The sequence below is a fragment of the Cyanistes caeruleus genome, chromosome 23 (genome assembly GCF_971803275.1).
Source record: "Cyanistes caeruleus chromosome 23, bCyaCae1.hap1.1, whole genome shotgun sequence".
Taxonomy (NCBI): Eukaryota; Metazoa; Chordata; class Aves; order Passeriformes; family Paridae; genus Cyanistes; species Cyanistes caeruleus.
Window position 1 is genome coordinate 4,722,439 of NC_141723.1, and position 16,027 is coordinate 4,738,465.

The window sequence follows — 16,027 nt, forward strand, 5'->3', positions numbered from 1 at the left end:
GCTGAGTTTCACTGAGTTTCACAAAAACCAAGTGCATAAAGACTCTTTTGCTCCTTACAAGTAATCAATTTAAAGCCAGTGAGAGAACACTCAGGTATTTTGAACTGTTATTTACACTCACCACAAACTGCTCAGCCAGCTCCTGTTTTTCTGCTGGTTTTGGAAGCCAGCTGCCAAACCTTTACACCTTGGAGGGGAAAAATAAAAGGGAAACAATTCCCAAGTTCATTTCCCAAATGTGCCTAGAAATTTGTGACTCCTAAAGAACACAGGACCTAATCCCAGAAAACAAATAAATTTGTGCTGTACTCCACATTTCTGTGCCATTTCCAAGCCTTTTTTTTCATTTCCCACATTAAAATGGGTGCCAGATTTGCTTCCTACCCTCTGGAAATGCTGGAAATGTACCCAGGGTTGGTCTTGGGACACAAAGCTTTGCTGATTTTGAGACACAGAGAGCCTAATCTAGCAGAGCTTCTACAGTGACAGCTTATTACAGTTCCTAAACCTGGATAATCCACGGGGCACTCAGCATTTTTATAGCACTAAGCTTTCATTCCATATCAGCATGATGAAGGCAGCAACCTTGGGGAGGACAGGTGAAACTGCTGGACATTGTGCCCTGGGTTTCCTTCTCTGTCTCCATCCTCTGGCTGGAGGGGTGATTAAAAATTGAAAATATAAAGAAATGGAGAATATAATTTCACATTTAAGGATTGTGGCACTGGACAGATCTCAGTCTTCTGACACAAGACACGGTTAACACAAGCACTGCTGAAAACCTGTGTTTTGTAACATTTGAGAAGCTGCAGAAGCTGAAACTTTCTTCTTCCCGTACAAGATTATCTACCTGTAAACCTTAATTACTTTACAGAGGCCTTTCCATCTGTTATTTTCCTTCTTTTAGTCATTTTCTAGGGATCTTTTACATTGTCAACTTACCAGCTGCCTGGAACTTGAGGCAAACAGGGCATTGATTTCTTTGGACATGGCAGACCCCGTGGTATTCATGTAATAGCAGATTTCAAAGACTTAAAATGCTGCTTTTACATCAGTGCCTGGACTACTGCTGCAAGGGAATAAAGCTGTGGATATCAAAAAATTGCAATTTTTTTCAAGTACAAATAAGGAGTTCAGCTACAAAGAGAGGGCAGAGGACTGAAAGAGGAGGTTAATTTTACAAAGCTCGGCTGCAAGGCCAGCAGGAGAAGCAAAAGGCAGGCAGCAGGGTTGCCTGTAAAGAAGCAACAGGATGATAAAAAATGAAATTAATTGGGTGTAGAGGGGCAGATTTCACTTCTCACAGACAAAGCACATCTGACCACTGACAATGCCAGATTTTGTCACTTCAGAAGACACGAGACCAGCGAGATGCAGCTCTACAGCAAAGCTTCAGAACTCTGCTGGACTTTCTTCTCTGCTTCTGGAGCTACCTCAGAGGTTCAGCAAAGTCCCAGCACAAATTCTTGCAGGCCCTGAGCCCCCTCCACCCCCAGGCTGGGCTCTGTAAACAGAACAACATCTCCAGAGGGCTCAGTGCTGCCCAGCAGCTGCTCCCCAGCGCTGGAGGATTTAAAGCTGGACTTAAAGGTTACATGCAAACAACTAAATTGGCTTAACTATTTATAGAAGCCAAGACTTTTGGCATGCTGGATCTCTGGCTGTGGCCATCAGCAAGCAGAGTGGCTGTTTACCAACACAGCTCCACAGGGCTTTGCTAGGTAATAACATTAATTTGTGATTGAGGAGAGCTCACGGTGTGGAAACACAGGAGAACCTCTTCCTGTGGCATCCAGGGCATGGAAAACAAAGGGAACATTTTTCCTCCATCCTACTGAATATCTTTGAGGTTGGAGAAACCCTCCAAAACCATCAGCTGCAACCTGTGACTTAAGAGTAGCACGCAAACAGAGAAAACCAATTCCTTATATAATTAAATAATCTTTATTTTTATAAAACATAATACAAAGCCTCTACACCATTCACTGGTGGAACATTAGTTGCTATTACACAGTAATTCAGACACAAGTTATTATTTCACACTAGTTCTGCAGTTTCCTCTCACAGTTTGCTCTAGCCACTATGGACTAGCCTGAGGATAGGTCCCACCCTGTGCTCCACAGCTTGGAATTTGTACTCCTGGGTCCGTGATTCTATGCTGGAGCCCACTAAATGGGCTATGAGGCCTTGCTCTGCCTCATAAAGCCATTCCTAATTGCCCTTTTGTTTTCTTGTTTACCTTCTAGAGCCTCAGAGCTGAGCAGTGCTCTCCTTCCAACAAAGTTTCCCCCCTGTTCAGAAAACTTCAACCATTGTGCTTAAAAATATCTTCAAACAGATACTGCAGTCACTGCCATCCTCATCCCCCTGGGCAGGTGAGGGCTCTAACCCCATAAAGCTGCACCCCAACCCTCAGCAAAGGTCAGAGCCCAAACCACCAGGGCTCTCTGGAAGCCCTCGGTGCTGGGCAGCTCAGCAGGAATGACCAGCCTGTTTTCACCTCCACTTCTCCAGGAGCTGCTGCTGCAAGCCCTCATTCCCTGCTCAGTGGCTGAGACTCTTCTGGCTCCAGATTCCTGCAATCCTGACCAGGGAAATCCCTTTTCCTCAGCTTGGGGCTCGCTGCGAAGATGCAGCTGACCTTCATGTGCATGTCCAGCTCCCTTTTCTGTGACTCCTGCCCTTATGCACCTTTACAAAAACACCTCACTCCTGCTTTTGGGATGTTGGGAAGTGCCCACATTCAGGTGACAAAGCGCTGCTGATGGCTCATAGCGGGAAGTGCTTCACTCAAAGCAACTTTTATACAGCACAGCATGACACAAAGCACCGAGAATCCATCAAAGGTGGCTTGGTGCTCAATGGAAACACCCTACGAGGTAGGTAAGACAGGACCCACTTCCCAAAGTGGGTTAGGTTGAGGCAAAAAGGGCTCCTGGATGTGCTCAACAGAGCAGCAGAGCTGGGAAAAAAGAACCAGCAAGCCCCAACCAGCCCTTCTGGTCTCCTTTCAAGGCTTGATAGTGCTGAATGTGTCAAAATGAGTGTCCAGGACCAGCTCATCTGGTTCTGCTCATCTGAAGGGGTTTTTTTGGGGGGTTCTTCAGGTCTTTGGCTGCAGCAGGCAAGGCTCAAGCTAAAGGGGGCACCTGAGCTGCACTGGAGGCTCAAAGGAAATGCTCAAAATCACAGCAACAACAAATGAACAGCTTAAGAACATGCAGTGAAATAAACTCCAGAAGCTGCCAACTGGGCATGGCTTTTCCCTGCAAATGGGACCAGATAAGTAATGCATATTTTTCTCCCAGTCAGGTTTGGTTTGTTGTTTTTTATTTTGTTTGTTTGGTTGGGTTTTTTTCTTAAAAAAGACCAGATTCTGGGCCTCTCTCTTGTTTAATTACTAAGCTGTAAAATAAATCTCTCTGATCCTCATAATATTCACTTTTATAATGTGACTCAGACCCAGTCAGAGGGAAATCAAAGCCCAGGGGTCAAAGCATCAATTCAGATGAAGGAGAGCCAAGGTCAGTCTGTGGCTTCCACAGGGCAGATTCTGGACAACCAGAAATCCCAATTTGGATTTGGGGCACAGCAGAGGGAATTTTGGTCTGTTCTGCAGACAAAATCAGGGCTTGGCTCATCAGCAAGAAAACCCCTGACTGGCAAATCCTGATGGGGCTTTTCAAAATGGAGTGTGCTGGTTACCCAAGGAGCTAAAAGCAGTGTTTGTAGGGGAGTTTTAACAGTCAGAGAAGAAGAGGGAAAAATCAGGAAAAAAAATTCCCTTCTGGGTCTGTTTGTCTTTGGGTGTACTCACAGAGCACCTAGTCCTGTATGGTGCCAGTGCTGATTAGAGCTTCTGGACACTACAGAAAATAAGTTATCAATATGTTAATAGACAAGTTATTAAAAGGAGATAAAAAGGGTAGGGAACAACAAACTGTCTAAAATACTGATTTTTCTAAAATCTCACTCTAGCTTGACCACCAAAGTCGTTTTTCCCAAGGGAAACACAGGGATAATGAACCAAGTGCAGATAACAACCATCACTTTGCATTTATATAGCACCTCTCAAGTAAAAATCTGAAAGTGCATAACAGATGGAGCAGCTCCATCACCCCCAAGTCACAGAGGGGGAATTAGGCACAGAGTTAGAGTTGTGTGACTTGCCCAAGGTCACACAAAGAGGTGGTGGAAGAGCCAGGAATCCTAGCTTGGATGCAACACTAGAACACGCTTCTTCCTCCCAGCTTGAAGAGTCACTCTAGCTGCCTAGACTGCACAGGACACTGGACATGGAGATCTAGTGTTACCTCCTCCTCTCTTCCAAGATCCTGAAGGAGTTGGCTACAGACATCGCTATTTACACCTGGACTAGCCACATTTAATCTATAAAATCAGCCCTTCTTTCACTCATCGTTCAGGCTGTGCTTATGTACCCAGAGCCAGCCTCTGCCAGGCCGAGCACTGCACATCCAGTGGATCCATGGCATAGCTCCATGGATTTCAGTGGAGTTAGCCAGGGATAAATTTGGCTCCAGAACTGCTAACATGCATTGGCTCATCTCCCAGCCGTGGCATTTCAGGCACGATCCCCCTCCTTGCCAGCCTGCCATCTCCATCTTTGCTCCACTCAGTGGCTTTTGAGGTGCCCGTTGGTCTTGGAGCACAGCTCGTGGCTCCTGCGGCTCCTCCAGGCCTGGTACTTCCTCATGCTCTTCCTCCGTGCGAAGCGGCAGATGCTGACCATGAACACCCAGGACACCACGTACATGATGACCCCGCCCAGCTTGATGTACCAGCGGGGCCTGGGCGAGGCCAGCTCGCAGTACATCAGCCAGGCCCCCATGCCGATGCGCACGCCGGTGAAGAGCACCACGAAGAGGAAATCCACCAGGTCGCCCGTGAAGGTGTGGTAGCGGCCCAGCTCCTTGAGGAACCAGCGGGCCTGCAGCAGCGGGTTGGTGATCTCGCTGCCGAAGATGACGGCGTTGACGTCCGCGGCCGACTCGCCCAGGGCCAAGGAGGCGGCGATGCCCACGATGCTCACCAGGTGGTGGGCCAGCATCAGGGCACCCTCCGTCTGGAAGTACACGCACCAGCACAGGTCGAAGATGAAGTAGCCCAAGCTAAGGCACAGCCCGTGCACCTGAAGGGTTGTGTTGGGTGATCCTGAAACATCAAAGCAGAGCTTTACAGAGTGGAGGCAGCAGGCAGGATGTGAGACAGGGATGGGGTGTTCACCTCCGGCTCGCGCTGGTCACAGCCCGGCCACAGAAGTCCCCCGAGTCACAATGCCACGGTTGTTAGTCCGGCAGCTGCACACACGTAATGGCCACACAAAAGGCCACACGCTCTGCCAAACTGCAGCTGGGGAGGGGCATTACACCAGCAAAATCCAGTACCAGACTCTCCATTCCTCTGGGGCTCTCCACCACAAAGAGCTTGAGATATCACTGCAGCCATCATCCCTGAAATGGGCTGGGGACTGAGGTGGTGAGGGAGCCCCTGGGGAGGTGGGATCAGGGATTTCCTCACTCACCTGGGTGACTCAGGGGCCAGGGGCCATCGATGAAGCCGATGTAAGCGGACAGACAGGTGGCGAGGATGCCGTGGGTCAGTGTGACCAGCCTGCAGCTCCACTCGATGCTGCGGTGCCGGTAGCGGTGGCAGAACCACTTGTAGAGGCAGAACCAGGCCAGCAGGCTGCAGGCTGCACGCAGGGGCAGCGGGAACAGCATCCTGTCCTGGGAAGAGCAGGACACCAGGGATCAGAAAGACAAAGCGAGCAGGAGGTCGAGGCTGTGGCAGAGTCAGCACAACCCAGCACAGCTTTGCTCTGTAACCATCCCAGCCCCAAGTGTGCAGAGCTGCTTCTCCTGACAGGTTTTCTGTGTGAAAACCACTTTCTTCTCCTCATTGCAGACTTCATTTCATCCTTACTGGCATCTAAACCTCCATCAAAATCTTTTGGGTGCAAAAGAATAAGAATCTATGTCCATGAAGGGGTTTTTTTTCAGCAGTATTCCTTTTATACATCTTCCCTCATGCACCATGCAAACATCTCTCAAACAAGCAAAAGACAAATTACCAGAACAAAATTACAGCACAGAAACACTTGTGGATGTCACTAAAACCCTCCAAATACACATTGCTCTACTCTACACCTCGTTCACATAACGCCTGCCCATGAAATGCGTGTCACTACCCCGGAGCATTCAGGGAAGTGCAGCACAAGAAGCCGAGTCAGGCTTTGGGATACAGGAGTTTCCAGTTGTGCAACAGCCAAAGCACCACTGGTACCTGCTGTCCAACTCTGGCCTCTCTCCCAGGGCTGGGGAGCACCAGAGCGACTTCACGGGATGAGGAGTCAGGGCTGCACAGCCCAACCTTCCTGTTTGGCCTGTTGGAGCATTCTCAGGAATGACTGGAGGCTGGGTAAACAAAACCATTATGTTTTAATGGGCCTTGGGAACATGGGGAGATGAAATAGGGATGGGATTAACTGCTCTGAGCAGGCATTTCCACTCACATCCCTGTTGCTAGAGGTCCAGACTCAGAGCAGATAAGGGAGGGAGAATTCTGATGTGACAAAAGGGATCGACCAGCTGGAGAAGGCTGGTGGAAAGAAGAGGAATCAGCTGTAAAAATACTGGTGTCTTTTCCACACCTACTCATGAAAAAGATATGTCTCCATACTCTGGGAAGAAAATCACAGAATATCCTGAGCTGGGACTCACAAGGACCATCCAGTGCAGCTCCTGGCCCTGCACAGACACCCCAACAACCCCACCCTGTGCCTCAGAGCGCTCCTGGAGCTCTGGCAGCCCTAGGGCTGTGCCCATTCCCTGGGGAGCCTGGGCAGTGCCAGCACCCTCTGGGGGAAGAACCTTTCCCTGAGATCCAACCTGAACTTCCCCTGCCCCAGCTCCAGCCATTCCCTTAGGGAAAAAGGCTTTCTGCAGGGGGCTTTCTTCCAATTGCACATCAAAAATCAACATTTAGCAGCTTTAACTCAAAGAGAAAAAATATGTATTAGATGTGAGGAAGAAACTTTTTCCTGTGAGAGTGGGCAGGCCCTGGCACAGGTGCCCAGAGAAGCTGGGGGTGCCCCTGGACCCCTGGAAGTGCCCAAGGCCAGGTAGGAGCAGCCTGGGATATTGGAAGGTGTCCCTGAATTTGGCAGGGCATGGAATGAGATGAGCTGTATGGTCTCTTCCAGCCCAAACCACCCTTTGATTTGTCTTTAGCATATGCACACTAGAAAGGCCGATATAATTCAAAAAGCAGCAATAATTACAGAACAATAAATAACAAATAATTCTACATAATATACAGATAAACAATAAATAAACAAGCAACATGTAATCACATATAAAATGATGTCTTTCTCTCTATATTATTTTATCGCGTATATTATTATGTATCTATTCTACATAATAGATATGATATTATTATTTATATCACCGGTAGCAATGAGGCCCGGAATGAAAGCAGCCTCAATAAACACACGCGCCTAAAAACCCGGTGCAGAACAGCCCGAAAACGACTCAAACACATATGGGCACCTCCAGCAAAGCACCGCTATCCCGTTCTCGGTGTATTTTTAGCCCGAAGGGGAAGATGGAGGAGAGCGCACCAAGAAGCGCAGCCCCGGGGCACCGCCTGCGCACCCCGCGGGATGCAGCGGGCCCGTCCCCACCCCGCTGGGGCTCCCGCATCCCTGGGGACGGGGACAGGGACAGGGATGGGGACAGGGACGGGGACAGGACCCTTCCCCAGCACCCACCTGCCGGGCCGCGCCGCCGGAGCCGCCCCGGATCACGGAGCGAGCGGCGGCGGCCGAGGGGCACCTGGCGGCCGGGAGGAGGGACGGCAGGGATGGGGATGGGGATGGGGATGGGGAGGAGGAGGAGGAGGGGGAGGGACGGGAGGAGGGGATAGGGGCGGCGGGATGGCAGGAAAGGCGAGCCGCCCCGCTCCGCGCATCCCTGCCCTCCGTGCTGCGCCGTGGGATGCTCTGAGCTGGAAGGGATCCAGCGGGATCATGAGCCCAGCTCCTGTTCCTGCACAGACACCCCAAAAACCCCACCCCGTGCTCGGAGCGGTGTCCCAAAGCTCCTGGAGCTCCGGCCGTGCCCATTCCCTCGGGAGCCTGGGCAGTGCCAGCACCTTCTTTTCCTGATACCCAACCTAAATCTCCCCTGGCACAGCTCCAGCCATTCCCTGGGTCCCTGATCACAGAGCAGAGATCAGAGCTGAACACCCCAAACTGGAGATCAGAGCTGCACACCCCAAACTGGAGATCAGAGATCAGAGCTGCACATCCCAAACTGGAGATCAGAGATCAGAGCTGCACATCCCAAACTGGAGATCAGAGATCAGAGCTGCACACCCCAAACTGGAGAGCACAGATCAGAGCTGCACACCCCAAATTGGAGATCAGAGATCAGAACTGCACATCCCAAATTGTCTCCTCCGGATGAAGCCAGCCAAGTGCCCCCAGCCCCTCCAGCCCCTCCAGTCCCTCCACCCGGCTCAGGTCACGTCCCCACAGGGCACACAGAGCATCGCTGTAGCCCGGGGACACAGAAATCAGTCCCACAGCCACCCCGCCCGCTCCAGTCGCCCCGTGCGTGCTGCAGGGATGCGAGGAGGGCACAAAGCACACGCAGCGTTCCCTCTCCTCACTCCTGATGTGAGCAGAGCCTTCTGCAGAGCTTCAGAGCTGTGTCAGTGCAGCAGCAGGTCCAAAGTGACACCCCCCGAGGGGTTTTGTCACCCAGAATGGAGCTGCAGCGGGTGGAGAGAGCTCACACCCTGCCCTGGACATCCTCTCCATCCCCTGCTTGTGCAGCAGTTACAAACCCCAGCAATTTCTTCTCTCTCCTGCTCTCCACATCCCAAATTCTGGGTTTAAGCAGGACACTTAAAGCAGCTACCAAAGTTCTTCCACCTTTCATAAGTTACAGTCAAAACAACCTCTCACACCCAAAAACGTGGGTTTGGTTTTTGCCTTCATCCCATCAAGTTTTACCTTTTGAAATGTGGTGGGAGTGGCTCGACCTGCCTCTTACAGCACTCCTAATAAACGCTGGGTATTCAACAAGATACAGATCTTACTTTTCCAGTCGAGGCCAGGTACAGGTTCCTACTGCTACAAAATGCTCATCCTCCTGCTATTTCAGCACATCCTCACGAGGATTAATAGTGCATTTGTGTCTCTGACAAATCTGAGTTCTCATCTTGCTTCCCTCCACCTTTGCCACAGTAACAAATGAGATGGAGCTGTTTTAATGTTTAGCTTAGGACAAAGAAAAGTGTGGACAGACAGGAAATTATAGGGCTGATGTTTTCACATTAGGAGCATGGTTAGGTGGACTATCAGGAAAAAAAATCTTGGCTGTGAGAGTGATGAGGAGTTGGGATGGAATTCCCAGAGAAGCTGTGCCTGCCCTGGAAGTGTCCAAAGCCAGGTTGGACAGGGCTTGGAGCAACCTGGGATAGAAGCAGGGGATTTTTGGAATAAGCTGAGATGATCTTTAAGGTCCCTTCCAACCCATACCATTCTGGGATGCTGTGAGCAGCCAGGAAGAAATATAGAGATGTTGACAGAAGAACAGAGTCCCAACAAGGCACAGATCATTTAATGCAGGAGGTGGGACACAGAGAAGCTGTGGGTTGGTTTTTTTTTGTTTCTAGCACAAACTTTGCACAGTGAGGTGTAAGATAGCAAGCGAAATCATCTCCCTGTGGATTGTACCAGAAGTGAGGTGCAGCTTTATACACCAATTTTCCTGTTTGCTTTGTGCAGAGTCAGCCATTTCAATGGGCTGCACTGCACTGGCACGCTTGGCCTGCAGATGAACAGAGTTCAGCAAAACAGCTCAGGGCAGGAACCTCTGCAAACAGTTGTTTGCACACTGCTGCCTCATTTAGTGCAGCCACAGCCTCCCCCAGCTGCACATCCTTTCCTCTGCTCTCCTGGACCCGTTCTAACCAGAGCTTGCAACACTGAAAAGCACCACAGAATGTATTTATTACCTTACCCACACTGGGAAACTCCTCATCCACAATTAAACTGGGAATAAACAAGAACTGGAAGCCTGGGAGTTCAACAGGCCGTTACTAAAACTCAGTTTTTGTGGCTGTAAAAGCCCTCAAGGGTATCTGACAGATAAAAAGCAGGCACCTCCATGAAAAATCATATTCTTAGAAATAAGAATTACAGTGGGATAGTGGAGCTGGCTGATTTCCTAGCATCACATTGCAGGGTTTAGCACTAAAATAATTATCCTTAGGTGAGATTTGGCAGATGAGAACCTGAGGGCATTTCTTTTGCATCCAACCTCCCCAGGTACCTCTGGTTGCACACAAACAATCTGGGTGCACTGGGATGCTGTCCCAGTACTGTCCCTCAGCTGGAGGAAGAGGTTTTCCTCCTTGGAAGCCAATCCAGGCTCTCCTCCACTCCAGAGAGCAGAGTCCTGGCCCAGCAGGGGCAGGTTCCCAACCAGAAACAGCCACTCAGTGGTGACTTAGGACATCTTATAACCCCCAAGATGTTCTCATGCTTTTGATTGCTTCTCCAAAAAAATCCACAGACAAGTTACGCTGCAACCCTTCCAAACTGGGCTTTGCCCCAGTGAAACCCAACCCCAGAGAGGCAGAGAAAAAATAAAAGCACCCTGGGATGTAGGAGGCCATGGCCAGAATTCAAGTTATTCATGTGTCCAGCAAGAGCAAACCCCTCAGGCTGGTGGCTCTTAAGCTCTCTGCAGCGCTGATTCATTGGCAAAGCAGGTTGTGGGTGCATTGCTCACAAACCTGAGCTTCAGCTGAGCCTCACCTGCCCTCCACAGCTCCAGCCTGACCTCCAGAGCTCCTGGCTCAGCCTGGGCTCGTTTCCTCACCGCCTCTCTCCTCCCTGAGCTGCACAGAGGGAATGAACCAGTGATTTTGGCATCCTCAGCCTTCCCTCGAGCCCCTTTGCCTCAGCCCTCAGTCCAGCTGCCTCCTCGAGACCCAGAACAAAAGAACATCACAGCAATCGGTTCTTTTTCAAAAGAGAACATGACTTTATTAGAAGTCCCGTCACTCAGAGGGGTTTTTGGAGGATCACAGGGAGCCTGGCAGGTGCCCACACTTCAGGAGGCCACTCTGGCTCCTGCTTTCCTAAAAATATTGGCCCAGGAACTTGCCCGGGTTCACAGCTGCAATGCTTTCAGAAGATGTGTCCAAAGTGAGGTTATTTTGGGTTAGTTTTTAATCTGTCCAGACACCTTGAGGAGCCCCAGCCCAAAGGCTGATATCTGCCCTGAACAGAGCCAAACTCAGTGAGATAAAGGAAGTGGAGGAGCTGCATCCCCACTGCTCCCCTCCCTCACCTCTGCATTTGCTTCTCAGCTCTCTGAGAGGCTTTTAGAGGAGACTAAATCTGAGCTGCAGCCTTGAACAGAGGGAAATTCACATTGAAACCCCAGGGAAAATGTCAGAACACAATTCTGAGAGGTAAAGAAAACGAGAGAACTGTTCCATGCTCTGAGTGAGGCCTGCTGGTGTGGAGCAGATGTCACACCGAGATCTGCCTAAACATTCCTGTCACCCCTGGAAATAGTCACATATTTGACTCACTGGCCATGAGTTCAGTGGCTTGCAAATGAGCCAACCCCAGAAGAGAAAGAGCATCCAGGAGGGCTCTTCACTCTCCTCCCTCTGCCACAAGGAGCCTGATGGGTCTTTTTAAGCCATCCCAGCCTAGGCCAACACCTGCTCATGGATTTTATTGGCACAAGTCTAATTCCTGACTCCTGTTTGCCTGAGTCAGTCCCAGAGAAATCACTCTGCTCTGAGATCAGCACCTGCCCGAATGGAAGCATTTAAAAAAGAGCAAAGGAAATGTGTCATTAAAAACAAGGAGGTAAAACACTGCCTCACCTTGAGTACCATCACTTCACACTCTCAAAGGACAACTCCACTACACCCCTGCAAGCACTTCAGTCTTGTTCAGAGTCTTTCACTCAAGTATTTAGCCAAGCACATTGTCCAAATCCAGGATTATTAAGGAGGGTGAGGCTCAGGAAGTCTTTGCCAGGTCACGCCCCTTACCCAGTCCCACTGGCAGGAAAATGGGATTTTTTCATATTTGGTTTTCTCTACACTGTCAAATAATTCTGCATTGGAAGTGAGGACAGAACGTAGAGATTGTGCAATTATTGGTTGCAGACTGATCGTCTCTGGCATTGCCACCCTCCTTGGAACTGCACCATTGCTGGGGAAGTCAGGGAGTCGGTGTCAGGCTCCTCAGGTTTCCACCCAAATCCCTCTTCTCTCAGCTCTTCCATGTTCCTAGCGCCGATCCATCTCCTCCAGAGGCAGCAGAAAGTCAATTCCGTGGCATTTCAGGAGTTCTTTTCACAGGAACAAGCTCCAGCAGCCAGGCCCCAAACCCAGGGGATTCTCCTCTCCAACCCATTAGCGAGCAGCCACAAAATTCCCACAGCTGCACTCCTACTCCTGGAAAGGTTGTGTGTCCAGGGAAGGGCTTTTTTTCCACAATTTCCTCCTTACAAAGCGACAAATTTCAACCATGAACCCCAAGGACACCACGTACATGGCCAGGCCCCCAGCCTTGAGGAGCCAGTTGGGTTTGGGGGATGTCACCATCCCATACATGATCCACGCTCCTGCCCCGATCCGCAGCACCAGGAAGAGCAGCACAAAGAGGAAATCCACCGCTTTTCCCAGGAAAGTGTGGTAAGAGCCCATTTCCCGCAGGAACCAGCGGGTTTGGAGCAGGGGGTTGGTGATTTCACTGACAAACACCACAGCGTTCACTTCCGTGGCAGATTTGCCCAGCCCCAGCACCAGGATCATGCCACAGATGCTCAGGGTGTGGTGGAGCAGCATCAGGTCCCCCTCAGTCTGGAAGTACAGGCACCAGCCCAGGTCAAAGATGAAGTAGCCCAAGGTCAGGGACAACACGTGGATCTGGAGAGGGGTGTTTGGTGAACCTGGAATGGAAGATGTGCATAAAGCCTGGGGTCTTATTGAAGATATTTTTCTACTTTACAGCTTGAGTTTGCTTCTCTCCCGAATTTCCAGCCTTATCCAAGTGCCAGGAATTCAGAATCTTTGGTTCTGCTTCCTCTTCACACCCCAGCCCACCCAGCAGACCCATCCCATCCTACCCCACTGCTGCTTCCCTTCTCCTTTCCAGCCTTTTAGAAAAGCCAGGCTTCCACCAGCAGCACTATCTGAGATTCAGCGATAGAAACCAGCCAGCAAAACCCTGCAGCTGAATGGCAGGAGTTATTACACCCTTCAAAAAGCGAAAGCACTTTGTTCTCCACACATTGCTACACCTGATGCTGCAATAAACTCAAGCTGCCAACCTGAAAACTTCCAATTTGCACATGGACAAGTTAAAATAAAAATAAAAATTTAAAGGAGCAGAAGGATGAACAGCGAGAAGTGGGGGAAAAAGAAGCAGCGGGATTAAACGAAATTTAGCCCCAAACACACACCTGTAAGGAGAGGAAACCAGGCCATACCTCCTCCTGTGACAGAGGCACAGGTGAGCACAGGTGAGATGCCAAACATACCTGCGTGGGTCAGAGGCCAGGGGCCATCCAGGAACACGACGTAGCCGGAGAGGAAGGTGACAATGAGCCCGTGCAGGAGGGTGACCAGGCGACAGCTCCACTTGCAGGAACGCTGCCTGTTCCAGCGGCAGAGGCAGCTGTAGAGACACAGCCAGGTGACAAAGCTGCAGGTCACCTCCAGGACGATGGGAACCATCCTGCTGGACACAGAGGGACAGAGTTGAGGAGGGCTGCAGCCCCTCAGAAAGCCGTGTTCATCCCCACCGTCCTCCGTACCCACCCCAGCACATCCATGGGAATCCGGATAGGGTGGGGGAAAACCCCACAAACAACGGAAACGATCCAAACAAACCTCGTACCCCTCCCGTGAGCACCGCGCTCTCCCGAGCCCCCTTAGCCCCGCTTCCAGATACCCAAACCCGAACGGGAAAAGCCCAATCCCAACCCTCCCATGCCAAAGCGCCTCTGCCCGCTGGGACCAGGGCCCTGGAGGGGAGCAGACCCCATCCCCAGCTCGGCACGGGGGTGCGGGTACCCGACAAGCCGAGAGCCCCAAATCCTCACCCCGCTCCGGACCCGACCCCGCTCCGGCTCTGCGCGCCCGGAACCTGCGCCCGGCTGGGGCTGCCCGGGCGGGGAGGCGGTGCTGGAGCTCTCGGAGCCTTTTATCGTCCCTGTCCTGCCCTCCCCGGCCCTCCCCTGTCCTGCCCAGCCCAGCCCGGCCCGGCCCGGCCCCCGCGGCATCCCCCGAGGATGCTCCGCTGCATCCCCGCTCGCTCAGCCCCGCTGTACCTGCCCCGGGGGCGGCCGGGGATGCGCGGAGCGGGGCTGGAGCCCCGGGGCAGCGCCAGAGCCGGGCCAGGGCGGGCAGGGAAGGGGGAACGGGGCGGGGGAAGCGGGACAGGCGTTTGGTACCTCCGCCCAGCCTCGGCCCGCCCGGCTGGAGCCGTCCCGGAGGGCGCCCAGACTTAATTTGGGCTGAGCGTTTTCCTCTCTGGTGATGGAGAATAAAGGTGGATCAGGCGAGAGGGGAGGTGCTGGTGTCATTTTTTTCCTTTAATCCTTTTTTCACTTTTTTTTTTTTCTGTTTTTTCCTGTGTGTTTTTCTGGTGTTTTTCCGAGTGTCCCGGAGTTTTTCAGTTTTTCTCCCGGCTGGGGGGACAGGGAGCACCTCGGTGCAGGGAGGGCAGGCTCAGGCAGGAGCTCGGGACTGGGTCCGGGGCTGGGAGCGGTGCCGGCCACTCGCTGCTCGGGAGATGTGACACACAACGTGCAGAACAGGATGGGTGAGCCAGGAGCTGAGCTGGGGCCAAGTTCAGGGCGAGGAGTGAGTAACCAGGACAGGGCTGTGCTTCCTCCAAGCCCTGCCAGCCAGCTCGGTGTCAGCGCTGTGTCATCCCTGACTCAGTTTACTTTAAAATCTGATACCGTGTCCCTCAAACAACCCAAATTTTCCCTGCTGAACACTGTGAGTGAAACCACTGAGGGCACAAGAGCCCTTCTCAGGGAGATCTGCACTCCACAGGATGCTCCTATGAGTTATACATTCAAATATCCTTTTAACTGGATCGTAAATTACAGTTTGCTCTTATATTTGAGTTAAGCTTGCAGAATTTTTGTCTCCTTTCCTAGCATTTGGAAATCCAGCACAAAGGGGGGTCCAACAGCCCCCTTTGAATATTTGAATATTAATCCCTGCTGGCATCTGTAAAGCTGAGCCTGAGTTTAAACTAAAATGTTTTATTGGACTCTTAGGATCCATGCTAATTCTACCAGAGATGGAAATCCCAAGGCTGTGAGCATCAGGAACAATGAAGGAACTCGGTGGCATCATTTGGGCACTGAGAAATGCTCAAAATCTCCCCTCAGGCCACAGGAAACCCTGTAAAGGATAAGGAATATTCTCCCAGCTTGCACTCCATCTCCTCACAGGTGGAAATCAGAGGAGGAAAGGAATGAATGAACAGTAAAAGAAATTAAATACCAACAGCAATTTGTTAATTTTCCAGCTCTCCCCAGCCTCGCTTGAACTTGGGCACTGCTAAATGTGAATTTATGAGGTACCCCAGCACCTGGTGTGCAGCTGGAATTGCCACAGCAGCTCTCCTTGGAGAAGGACAGGGAGCACAGGGATGGTTCAGGCACAGGAACTGCTCTGGGGACAGCTCAGGAGGTGACTGAGTTGTCCCAGGGAGCAATTGCTCCCTGCATTGTTCCTCTGTGGCTGTGGGAGGTGACTCGGTCCTGGAAAGCTGGAATTTCCTGCTCTGTTTATTTTAAATCCCTGTGATGCTCCCCTACGAGGCTGGAAGCGTTCCTGGGTAGCAGGGGAACGAAGCTCTCTCCCTTCCAACTGCAGCTTTTTGTGGAGCAAACAAACTGCTGGTGTTTGTTTTCCCACTCAGGGCCGGTTTATCCATAAA

At 51.3% G+C, this 16,027-nt stretch overlaps 2 protein-coding genes across 5 annotated transcripts; both read right to left on the bottom strand.

The window, feature by feature from the left end:
* Positions 1-1,928: 1,928 nt before the first annotated feature.
* TLCD5 (TLC domain containing 5) lies at positions 1,929-12,835 on the bottom strand. 2 transcript variants are annotated; one of them, XM_023941456.2, is made up of 3 exons: positions 11,938-12,835; positions 5,543-5,747; positions 1,929-5,172 (listed from the first exon to the last, which is right to left on the bottom strand). In XM_023941456.2, exons 1-3 carry the CDS (start codon positions 11,947-11,949, stop codon positions 4,634-4,636), a joined length of 756 nt encoding a protein of 251 aa, XP_023797224.1. In that variant the 5' UTR covers positions 11,950-12,835; the 3' UTR covers positions 1,929-4,633. The 2 variants fall into 2 exon arrangements, with proteins under 2 accessions (XP_023797224.1, XP_023797226.1); XM_023941458.2 differs by lacking the exon at positions 11,938-12,835 and adding an exon at positions 7,790-7,877.
* Positions 11,055-14,486, bottom strand: LOC111939313 (TLC domain-containing protein 5-like). 3 transcript variants are annotated; one of them, XM_086860961.1, is made up of 3 exons: positions 14,397-14,486; positions 13,605-13,804; positions 11,055-13,013 (listed from the first exon to the last, which is right to left on the bottom strand). In XM_086860961.1, the coding sequence occupies exons 2-3, from the start codon at positions 13,798-13,800 to the stop codon at positions 12,511-12,513; spliced, it is 699 nt and encodes a 232-aa protein (XP_086717087.1). In that variant the 5' UTR covers positions 13,801-13,804; positions 14,397-14,486; the 3' UTR covers positions 11,055-12,510. The 3 variants fall into 3 exon arrangements, with proteins under 3 accessions (XP_086717087.1, XP_086717086.1, XP_086717088.1); XM_086860960.1 differs by lacking the exon at positions 14,397-14,486 and adding an exon at positions 14,169-14,240; XM_086860962.1 differs by lacking the exon at positions 14,397-14,486 and adding an exon at positions 14,169-14,227 and having other exon boundaries at positions 13,605-13,801.
* Between the last annotated feature and the right edge of the window lie 1,541 nt (positions 14,487-16,027).